General features: G+C 36.2%; 1 protein-coding gene across 2 annotated transcripts in view; it reads left to right on the forward strand.

Annotated features, from left to right (window-relative positions):
• CCDC150 (coiled-coil domain containing 150) overlaps positions 1-12599 on the forward strand; it is a 101583-nt gene that overhangs the window by 67864 nt on the left and 21120 nt on the right. The window contains exon 16 of one of the 2 annotated variants that reach the window (XM_023516919.1): positions 9706-9813. In XM_023516919.1, coding sequence (XP_023372687.1) covers positions 9706-9813 — 108 coding nt within the window. Of the gene's footprint in view, positions 1-9705; positions 9814-11405; positions 11496-12599 lie in introns of those variants that run through there. The other variant, XM_023516920.1, reaches the window with a different exon arrangement.

The raw sequence follows: 12599 nt of genomic DNA on the forward strand, positions 1-12599 counted from the left end.
CCCTATCTTTGCCTTTTTTAACTTTAGTTGCTTTAAATCCACATGTATCTGAAAATAAGTTTGCAACTCCTCTTTTTTTCTGAATTCTGTTTGCCTGAAAAATTGTCTTCCAACCCTTGACTTGGAGTTTTAACTTGTCTTTTGAGGCTAGGTGTGTTTTCTGCAGACAGCAAATGGATGGCTTATGTTTTTTAATCCAGTTAGCCAATCTATGCCTCTTCAGTGGGGAATTCAAGCTATTAACATTTATTGAGATAATTGATAAGTGTGGTAGGGTTCTATTCATCTTATTTTGTGAGAGTCCATTGCTTAGTTTTATCTTTTGCATTAGTGTGGAAGTTAGGTTCTGTCCTTTAAGTTCTGAGTTCTTACTTTGCTATTGATCCATTGTGATGGTCAGTTTGTAGAACAGGTTGAAGTATTTCCTGTAGAGCTGGTCTTGTTGTGGTGAATTTCCTTAATGTTTGTATATCAGTAAATGATTTGATTTCTCCACCAATTTTAAAGCTTAGCTTAGTAGGATATAGAATTCTGGGCTGGAAATTGTTCTGTTTAAGTATATTAAAGGTAGATGACCATTGTCTTCTTGCTTGGAACATTTCATTAGAGAAGTCTGTAGTCACCCTGATGGATTTGCCCCTGTAGGTCAACTGGTGCTTACTCCTGGCAGTTTGCAGAATCTTTTCTTTTGTCTTGACTTTGGACAGGTTCATCACAATGTGTCTTGGAGAAGCTTGGTTAGAGTTGAGGTGACCTGGAGTCCGATATCCCTCTGAAATGAGTGTGTCAGAATGTTTGGTGATATTTGGGAAATTTCATTTATAATATTCTCTAGAATGGCTTCCATTCTCCTGGGGCATTCTTCTTCCCCTTCTGGGATACCTATAACTCTTTATGTTTGAATGCTTCTTAAAGTCCCATAATTCTGTCAGTGAACGTTCTGCTTTCTCGCTCTTCTTTTCTGCCTCTTTAACTATCTGAGTTATCTCAAGAGCTTTGTCCTCTACCTTTGAGATTCTTTCTTCACATGGTCTAATCTGTTGTTGATACTTTCTATTGCATCTTTAAGTTCCCTAATTGACTGCTTTAGTTCCTTCAGCTCTGCTATATCCTTTCTATACTCTTTATATCATTCATCTCTTATTTGATTCTGTTTTTGGATTTCCTTTTGGTTATTTTCCACTTTATCATCAGTTTCCTTCATTTTATCCATCATTTCCTTCATTGTTTTCATCATATGTATTCTAAATTCCCTTTCTGTCATTTCTAACATTTCTTTATAGGGAGAATCCTCTGCAGTAGCTACCTCATGGTCCCTTAGGGGAGTTGCTCTGGACTGATTTTTCATGTTGCCAGGATTTTTCTGCTGATCCTTCCTCATGAGTGATTTCTTTTATCTGTTTCCTTTCCCTAATTTTCCTTTCCCTTCCTCTTGCTGTTTAAGTTACCATGCCTCTGGACTAGGGTTTCAATGAGTCATTTTGGTTTACAGGACCAGAAGGATGAGAAAATTGAAGAGCAAGAGGGGAAAAAAGAAAGAGAAAAAAAAAAATGAAAAGAAAAAAGAGAAAGGAGAGGGGTTGGGTAAAAGGGAATATTGACAAAAAGAAGAGAGGCACAGAAAAAGGAAGACAGTAAAGAGGGAGACAGTTGGTAATTTGACCCAACCTTAAAACCCCCCAATCTCTGGGGGTGCTGGGTTGGGTGGTTCCCTTGAGGCCAGCAGCTCTTTGCTAGGCTGTTTAGACACAGTTCCCCACCTCCACCAAGTAGAGAGGAAAGACAAAAATGCTATAAATCAAACCAAAACAAGCAAACCAAAAACTTTACAGGATAAAATTGGGGGAAAAAAAAAACCAAATAATAGAGGTAGAAACACTAGCAAAAATGAAGTTCTAATTGTTAAAAAAGGCAACACTGGAAAATTATATTTAAAGCAGAAAAATAAAGAAAAAAAGAAAAAGAAAGAAAAGAAAAATCAGGAAAATGTTGAAATTAAAAAACAAAAATGAGAAAAAAACCAAAAGCAAAGCAGTATAAATATCTTGATGAATGTTGTCTGGGCAACAGGTGATCTTCTGGGGCATGAGATGTTAATCACAATGCTGATAATGGCTGTATGAGATGGAGACTGGAGGCCTCTATTGATTTCTCAAAGCCCGCAGTGTGGAGAGCCTAAATCTCTCCTTGGCCCGCTTAAAAGGCACCTTAAACTGCTATCCTTAGCCAAGCAGAAGCTTCCCCAGGAAAGCACTTGTCGCTGGGATCACTCCTGAAGTGACTATCCACTTACCCAGTGTGCCAAACCAGTCTCAGCTATGTATGCCCCTGAGGGCCAAGGCTGTAAGGCATCTCAGTCCCCGCCTTTAAGCTGCTCAGTCACTAAATTACTTGCTCCAGCCTGATCCTTGCTCTGCAACCCTGAGGGCAGCGCTTACCAGGGCAGTTCTCCCCCACTGGCTCCACACAGCCCACAACCAAACACTATTTGGTCTGTCTGGCTCAGTGGCTCAGTCTGGGGCCCTAGACAAGGCTTACAGTCCTCCGCACTCTTGCCCAAGTTCTCCCAAAGTAGTTCAACTGAGTGCCAAGTCCAAAAGAAACCAAAACAGCTCACAGGTAAGGCCTTTCCAGTTTGCAATCTCACTGCTGCTGTACTTACAGCTGCTGGCGGGATTAGACCAAACAAACACGCAAACACTTGCCAGTTCTCCACTGCTTTTGTCCTCCTCATGCAGTCCAGAAGTCTCTTGCTAACTCCCTGTGTCACAAAAGGGATGTTTCTGGGCAGATCCCACTAGCCAGAGATGCCTGGAGTCTTCTCCCCCAAGACTCGCCATGCCCAGTTGCAAGGAAGCTGTTACTCGGCCATCATCTTGCTCCTCTCCAGCTTTGCCAATTCTTGAACTTCATAGAAATGGAATTGTATAGTATGGAGACTTTTGCTTCTCCTCCTTCTGCTCATCATCATATCCAGGTGATGCATCCATATTGTTGAGAATGGTAGGAGTTTGTTCCTTGTGTGGCTATGTTGTTCCATTATATGAATATACCAATGATCAATTTTACTGGTGATGAATGTTTGAATTATGTTTAATTCTTGGCTATTTTGAACAATGCTGCTATAAATATGCTGTACATAGTTTTTGATGGACATGTGTATACTAATATCTCTTGGGTAGTTACCTAGGATTCAAACTGCTTGTCGATGGGGTAGTTGTATGCTTAATTTAATACAAAAATTTCAAACAGTTCTCCAAAGTAATTGTATCAAGTTACATTCCCAATTCCAGGCATTCCATATTTTTTTTAACTTGTAAAAAGACATTTTATTCATTAATGTAATAAAATTTTCCTAGTATTAATTGGCATTTTATTATTTTTTAAGTAAATTTATTTCAGGTTATTGTGAGGGTACAAGCAACCAGATCAAAATATTTGATTTTGTTAGGTACAGTTTGTCTTGTGGTTATGACCCACACACAAAAAGTGTGTCAACCCCTTCCAACCCATGCCCATTAAGTGAGAGCACCCCAACCCCTCCCCTAAAGTTGAATTGAAATGAGTTTTTCTATTTGGGCATGCGCTGGATCATCTACTGGCTTCATATTAGTATTAAATACATTGGATATTTAATTTTCCATTCTTGTGATACTTTACTAAGAAGGATGTGTTTCCTCTCCATCCAAGATATTACAAAAGATGTGAAGTCACCATCTTTTTTTATGGGTGACTAGTATTACATGATGTGCATGTACCACAATTTGTTAATCCATTCCAAATTGGGACTTTGCGATGTGGGCTAATCTTACTAGGGTTAAGTGATTATTTCATGGTGGTTTTGATTTGCATTTATCTGATGTTTAGGGACAATGAACATTTTTTCATATGTTTGTTAGCCATTCGTCTGTCTTCTTTAGAGAAGGTCTTGTTCATGTCTCTTGCCCAGTGGTGGATAGGATTGTTTGCTCTTTTTTTGTTGATTAATTTGAGTTCTCTGCAGATTCTAGTTATCAATCCTTTGTCAGAGTCATGTCCTGCAAATATCTTTTCCCATTCTGAAGGTTGTTTATTTGTGTTTGTGGTTGTCTCCTTAGCTGTACAGAAGCTTTTCAGTTTAAGTAAGTCCCATTTAATTTTTTTGTTGTTGTTGAAATTGCCATGGTAGTCTTCATCAAATCTTTCCCCAGGCTGATATCCTCAAGTGTTTTTCCCACACTTTCTTTGAGGATTTTTATTGGTTCATGCCTTAGATTTAAATCTTTTATCCATCTTGAGTTAATTTTTGTAAGTGGAGAAAGTCCTGTGTCTAGTTTCAGTCTTTTAAATGTGGTTATCCAGTTCTCCCAACACCATTTATTGAATAGGGAATATATGTTCAGTGTACTTGCTTTATTTATCAAAGATCAGGTGGCTTTGATAAGATGCGAATTTCATCATATGGTTTTCCATTCAATTCCAAATATTAATGTCTCTATTACTATGCGGTTTTGATCATTATGGCCTTATAGTATAGCCTAATTTCTGCTAGGGTGATACCCCGGCTTTGTTTTTATTACTAAGAATTGCCTTGGCTATACAGGTTTTTTTCTGATTCTATACAAAACAAAGAATTATTTTTTCCAAATCTTGAAAGTTGGTATTTTAATGGGGATTGCATTGAATCTGTAGATTGTTTTGGGAAGTATAGACATTTAAACAATATTGGTTCTTCCCAGCCACGAGCATGATTATGTTCTTCCATTTTATAATATCTTCTGCTATTTCTTTTCTTAGGGTTTCGTAATTTTCTTTGTAGAGGTCCTTCACCTCTTTTGTTAGGTATATTCCTAGGTATCTCTCTCTTTTTTTATTTTTTATTTTTTTTTGAAGCTACTGTGAAGGGAATTGTGTCCCTGATTAGCTTCTCATCTTGACCAATTGGCATATACAAAGGCTACTGATTTGTGGACATTGATTTTATATCCTGGGACATTACTGGGGTTTTTTTTATGACTTTAAGGAGTCTGTGGTTCAATCTTTGGGGCTTTCTAAGTATAAGATCCAATCATCAGCAAAGAGCGAAGAATTTGACTTCCTCTGCCCCCGTTTGGATGCCCTTTTTTTCCTTCTCTTGCCTGATTGTATTGGCTAGATCTTCTAGCACTATGTTGAACACGTGCACAGAGAGAAGTAAAACTCAACTGAAATTAAGCAGTGGGAAAGCAAGAGAAGGGGATAGGTGAAAACCTACCTAACGGTCACAGTGACTGTGTGACAGGCATACTTATACCCATGACTCAAGCATTATAAAAGTAATACTTTGAAAAAAAAAAAAAACACATAAAGCCCCTCTGATGCTTCCAGTGTGCAACTATAGTTGAAGACTCCTAGACTAAATGGTTTGAAGTGAATCCTGGTTAGGCTTGGCAACTGACTTAATCCATTCTCTGTTGCTATAACAGAATACTGGAGGCTGGGTAATTTGTAAAGAAAAGTTTATTTGGCTCACAGTTCTGGACCTGGGAAGTCCAAGATTGGACAGCCCATCTCATGAAGGCCTTGTGCTACTTCAATCATGGCAGAAAGCAGATGGGGAAGTGGGCAGAGAAACCCAATGTTAAGAGGCAGCCTCACTTTATAAAATCCTGCTCTTAATGTAGTTAATCCATTCCTATGAGAGCAAGAATTTACCTACCCCTGTGAGACTGTATTAATCCCTGCATAAGAATAGATCCCTCATAACCCAGATGCCTCTTAAAAGTCCCACCACCTCTCAGAATTTAATTACATTGGCAATTAAATTTCCACATGAGTTTTGGTAGGGATAAACTTCATTTTAATCATAGTGGCAACTATAGAGCTGATTTGATAAGTAATCTCACTAGAGACTTGTCAAGTACGTCAGCATTAACTTTATTCTCATGTGCTCAAAGGCTTTACCCCATGGGTTAGCAGACAAGATGGGGGGCAGAAATGGCAAGCTATCTGAAAGGTAGTTGGTAAACCATGCTGGTGGAACAGTATGTTATAGTCCAATAAGATGATAAAGCTGTCTGTCCACTATATGAGAGCTTTTAATTAATATTTTCTAAAGGTAGTGAGCATTTACTTATATTTATGTTACCTTGGACAAGTCTTAAGTTTTGTTGAGTTTCATCTTAATCACCTATAAAAATGAGGTTGTAAGCACATCTCTCTTATTTAATTCTCATTGGGAAAAATAGGCAGAATTACAGGCTAGGTAATTATAAATAATAATTTAAAAATAATTATAAATTATTACAGGTACAAAAGAACTTTTTACTTCATGAAACTCATGGTCCTGTGATTTTGACCTTTTTGTAGTTTTCTCAAGAGAAATAAAGTATGTTTTTAAATTTATAAGACAAATCCCAAGCCCTTATGACAGACTTAAAGCCTAATCTTGGCAGAGAATGGAATACAGTTTAAAATTTGTTAATCTGTCTATCTGACCTTTAAGACTATAACTATGTAATCTTAGAAATTATCTGTGTAATCTGATGTCAAATGCATGCCTTTTTTGCTGCTCATATTCTTATAGTAAGAGGCTAAGTTTTTCATTATTTCTGAAGGCTGAATCACTTTTGAAACTATTGATTCACTGGTGCTTTTATTTTAAGCCAAAAGCACTTACTTCATTTGCTCTAGGAAAAATACTTTTTTTTTTTTTTTTGAGACAGAGTCTCACTTTCTTGCCCCTGTTATAGTGCCATGTGTCATAGCTCACAGCAACCTCAAACTCTTGGGCTTAATGATCCTCTTGCCTCAGCCTCCCAAGTAGCTGGAACTACAAGTACACACCACAATGTCTGGCTATTTTTTTTTTTTTGAAGATGGGGATCTCACTCTTGCTCAGGCTGGTCTGGAACTCCTATGCTCAAGCAACCCACTTGCCTTGGCCTCCCAGAGTGTTAGGATTATAGGTATGAGCCACCACGCCTGGCCTGGGAAAGTACTTTTGAGGCACATAATTTTTGCAAGACAGTTTGAAGAGTACATGTTAAATGTAGACAAAACAATAGTCTGTTCGTATGTTCTCTGTCAGTTGGGTTAGGATGGATTCAAAATATTACATAGGAATCAGATTAGGTAAAGACTATATTTTCAAAATTGGCTTGTTAATGATATGAATGCTATATTTCAGGTGTTAATTTCTACTGTGTCAGAAACTGCTGGCTCACATTACATTTAATTTCTACTGTGTCAGGAACTGCTGGCTCACATTCAAACATGGTTTGAATTTCATTTTCAGTTCTATATACTATTCCATTATATAAATATACCATAATGTATTTATTCTTCTATTGAATATTTAGATAGTTTTCAATTTGTTATAAACAGGTACTATGCTGAATGATAAATTTTTATTCCTTAATTTAGAAGTTGAGTGTTTTATTTTTTGTTTTAGTAAATATTTTGTTGAACTATACCTGTATACCAAAAAGTAAATAGAACACAGTCCAGTGAAATTTTTACAAAATACATTATCTATGTGATCAGCACACAGATCAAAACCAGAACATTCTCAACATCCAAAATCCCCTTCCAGTTACTGTCCCGGAAGGGTAATTATACATCCTGACTTCTAACAGCCTAGATAAGTTTTAGCTGTGTTTTTCACTCAGTTTATAATTGTGAGATTCATCTGTGTCGTGGTTTATTGTGGTAGTTCCTTGGTTTGCATTGCTGTATGATATTACATTATATGAATGTTTGGTAACGGTTTTAAAAGAAAAAATATGTACTGCACAGAAATTATCACAGTTTCCTGAATGTATTTTCATACTTTTAAACACAATACATTGGCAGTTCAAGTTCTCTGAAGCTCACTTCAAACTATAAATGCACTAACATTGTAGGTATATCCTATCTTATTTCAAATTTACAATATGTATTGGAGAAAAAGAAACCTGGAAAATTATTAATTGCATTACTTTTGGATACTTGTATTAGAAAACAGATTTATTCCTAGCTGTTTTTGTGTGTGTGTGGCCTTGAGCAAAATTAGTGCTATTTCTGCAACTGTTTGAAAAGTTGCTTATAGAAACTGCTTGGATTTTAATGATCATAGAAACACCAGACCTGAGAGGCAGCAGGATTTATTTACTTCTGACCTGTTCTTTTTTGTTTTTCCTTATTTTGAATGTACTGAGTTACAGATTCTTCCAAATAAGAAATTTCATATAAAGTACTAGATAATAAAATGCCACATGATGCGTTTCAGGGCTTCTTACTATGTAATCTGAGGAAGGTTGGGGAATAAAGACATTCTGTGTGTGTGTATGTTTTAAGAGGCAAACTAAAAGTCTCAGAGTCAAATATACTCCTTTTCCCTTCAGTTCTATGAGTTAATTACAATTAGTTTATATTTAAAATGAGAATAATTGTTACATCAATACCTACCTTTAGAGGTAACTGTTTTAATTCTGAACCTTACATGAAAACTATGATTAATTTTTATGGATGACTTTGGGGAGCCACAGCACATGTTTTATACTGTACACTATGAAAAGTAGCAACAGAAACAGGCAGAGGTAAGAGAAATTAGAATCTTACTGATGGACAAGAGAGCTTTCCTAAGACAAAAATACATGTTAATACAGCCTTTCAAGAAAACTCTTAATATTAGCACTCAGATTTTAATAATTGCTGAAAATGTCCAGTAGCTACAGTGAAAGAGATGTTTGGCCTTCACAGATGGGGGGGAAAACGATATCAGAAGAGGAAAAAGTTGATTTTAATGAGAAATTTTGGATGAAATTTCCTGATTCAAAGGTAGGCTCAGTAATGACTATTGTTGTTTTGTATGAGAGGGTTGGAGATAGAGGAATGAAATATGGAAGAACACAGGGCTAGGAGATTTGTGAGTATATAGCAAATGATAATTTTCTTTATAGAAAAATATGTGGCTCGGCGCCTATAGCTCAACCGGCTAAGGCGCCAGCCATGTACACCTAAGGTGGCGGGTTCAAATCCCCAGCCCGGACCCGCCAAACAACAATGATGGCTGCAACCAAAAAATAGCCGGGCGCTGTGGCGGGCGCCTGTGGTCCCAGCTACTTGGGAGGCGGAGGCAGGAGACTCGCTTGAGCCCAGGAGTTGGAGGTTGCTGTGAGCTGTGATGCCACGGTACTCTGTCCAGGGGGACAGCTTGAGGCTCTGTCTCAAAAAAAAAAAAAAAAAAAAGAAAAATATGTGAGCGGTCACTCTTCTGAATTAGTTTTAAAGTATGATTCAGCATGTAATTATTCCATTTATTCAACTTTTATAAGTCTGTTAGTAAACACAAGATTCTGTGGCTGCTTCTTGCAAGTTGACAAGTCTAATCATATTCAAAAAGGTTTTTGAATGGCAGGTACCATAATTTCTTTAAAATTGAAATATATTAGCCACAGAATCTCACCATTATATTCATGAGTCTTGATCTTTGGTGTTTTCATAAGCAATAGAAGCTAAATGAATTATCCTGGTACATTTAAATGGCTATAGCCTACGTTTAACTAGGAGTTGAAATAGCATTTTTTGGTATGATTAAAAAGACGTAGGATTGCTTTTACAAGTGTTAAGGATTCACTGTAATTTTTTTGCTAAACTCGTGATTTTTTTTTCTTTTGGAATACATAAATATGTATAATATATGTTTTTAAATTTTGTTTATTTAAAATTATTTTTATGTTTTCTTATTTTCTGTTTTTCCTCTAGATAAAAGTCAAACAGCTAGAAGAACAACTACGATCTTATACAGAAACCACTTCACAGAATGATCATCTACGCAAGTTGAATAAAGCTCTAGAAGCCAAATATACTCAGGTGTGATTAACAGAATAGCTGCAAAAGCAGATTGTTATTATATTAGTTTTTAAGAAGTTGATCCCCTTCTCCCCATCATACCAGACAGTCTTAGAAAGATGAAATATTTTCTCAACTGACTCAATTCAACAAATATTTTTAAAGCACCTACTATGTACAAGGTTCTGCTAAACCTCAGAGGAATTCATAAACATGCCTAAAGCAGGATTGTGTCATTCAACTTGTTTCTAAAAGTTAGGAATGTGTTTAAGAAACTTTATTAGAGAATATAAAGTTATACCTTCCAGAAAAAAAATATTGTTTTAATCATTCATAGAGAGCATTGTTTTCATTACAAGCACTGAGAAATGCTTTCATGGAGGATTTTTTTAATTGAGGCATAAAATTTTTGGCAGACATGAGGAACAAAAATCTTTGTCATTTGAATTTAAGGCAAACTCAGTACTCCATGTCAACAAGGTGCACTTGCAACAGACAGAAACTTACCTGGAAGAGAGTAATAGTGAAGGGACTCTCCTATCAGCATGGGGGCTCTCAAGGCTGAAAACCTTTCATAGGTCACATAACATTTTAACAAATGAATAGAGAAAAGTTAAGCAAGATTTGTAAAACATTTGGTGAAGAATATGACCCAAAATATTAAAGTGACAAGGTCTCACACTTTGCACTCAAAGCCAGAGAATCTCTTCTGAGTCAGTATCTCCTGTTACTGTCTTCCTTTTGTCCATACTCTGTAATCCTATTTCTAATTTAATTTCTAATCTACTTATAACTAATAATTAAATATTGGTTTCAAGTTTATAAAATCATTATTACTAGTAATATAAACACAAAAAGATATGACTCTTCCCTTAAAAATTCCCATATATACTCTTCACCTAGGAAGGTGTAACCAAAAGAAAGTGGTTCATTTCAGTGACTTACAGATTGACCATGTATGTAAATAGACTGAGTATTTAAAAAATCGTTAACACTTAGTGTAAGCATGTATAACTTCTGTGTCTATGATAATTATCTACATATACCCCTAGTAGCCAAACAACTGAAATATGTCTTCCAGTGGAATCTTCATAGGATTCTGACCACCTGACTCAGTGATGAGTGATGAGGTCACAAAGTTGTTAAAGAGGGCCTCATTAGATACACTCTCTTGCAGGGAATTCGGTTTAATGTCTGTTTCTTCACTAGAGTATACTTTACAGTGTGATCTCTTCATTCTGAAAGCAAAGGAGCACTTTCAAATATATTTTCTGTTGTGGCTTCTTCTAGAACATTATTTGACTTGTCTCTCCTGGTAAAGTGAGTACTACTTGAAAAATAGCTATAGGTTTAGCTGTTTTTATTGTTTTCAATTGGCGATGCCTCCAAAAAGAAAGAAGTCTCCAGAGAGGCCTTTGTCTTCTAAATCCCTTGAAGGCTATAGGCCCCATGTAAGCAGTATGAAGGAAAGAGCTCCAGTCGGTTTGCCTAGTGTTCTACCAAACTCAACACGCCGAGTGAGCTTTGCACCTACTATATCTTCTGTGAAAACGTCTCAGGAGATTGCAGAGTCTAGAATCTCTCTAAAGACTCTTTTGAATGCTATTAAAACCATGCAGGGAAGACTAGAAGGCAAAATAGAGATTCTTGCCTCAAGACCATTATCAAGAAATGACTCACCAGTTTTTCTTAAACGGGATTCGGTAAGTGAAGACCACAAATTAAATCTTAGGAAAATTTCAGATTTATACAAATTGAAGAAAAATTGTAACAATCCAGAAAAATAATTCTTGAAGATACAAGTAACAACAGGGAAATTATGTTCTTCACAGATACAAAAAGCTGATTATAGATGGAAGCTATCATCCTGACATCTCATGATAAATTTTTGTTTTGGGCATAGAAAAAATGTGACTTAACAGTAACAATTGAGTTATTTTTATCTACTTTTGACTTAAAAATTCAAAATTTCTATCAGTCTTAACATTTGAACAAAAATGCTTGAGTAAAACCTCATTTTTAAATTGAAATATATTAATCTAAAAAGCCTCAGGAAATAGAACATTAAAAAATATTTCCTAGAGAAAATGTATTAAAGTATCCATCTTTGCTCAATATTTAAAAACAGCCTGGGCAACATATCAAGATGCTAAGTCTTCAAAATTCTCCAAAATTATTTTTTAAATTAGCCAGGTGTGGTGGTTCATATGCTCATAGTCCCAGCTACTCTGGAAAGATTGCTTGAACCCAGGGGTCAAGGTTATATAGTAAACTAAGGTTGTACTATTGCATTCTAGGCTGGGCATTAGAGAAGACCCTGTCTTTAAAAAAAGAAAATACTAAATGTATTATAGCTTGTCTTCTAAAATAGACTACTTGTAAGCATTTTTACTAGTGACTTTTTTATCTTATAAACTGGTAAAATGTTAAAAACTTGTATTCTTCCTTTTGTACTTTTTGAGAACAAAATCCAACAGATTTTCAAAACCTATAAGTCATCCTTTATGCTTTTCTGAGATTCTGACAGAAAAAGTATTTTAAATGTTTCAGGTTATTTTGTATTTTTATTTCTTTTTGAGCAGAGTCTTATTTTGTCGTCCTTGGTAGAGTGCTGTGGTGTCATAGCTCACAGCAACCTTCAACTCTTGGACTCAAGTGAGTCTCTTGCCTCCGCCTCCCAAGTACTGGGACAAAGGTGCCTGCCACAACACCCAACTATTTTTAGAGATGAGGTCTCGCTCTGGCTCAGGCTGGTCTCAAACTTGTGAGCTCAGGCAATCCACCCACCTCAGCCTCCCAGAGTGCTA

Source organism: Otolemur garnettii, unplaced genomic scaffold (assembly GCF_000181295.1).
Source record: "Otolemur garnettii isolate 467f Iridium unplaced genomic scaffold, OtoGar3 scaffold00100, whole genome shotgun sequence".
NCBI lineage: Eukaryota > Metazoa > Chordata > Mammalia > Primates > Galagidae > Otolemur > Otolemur garnettii.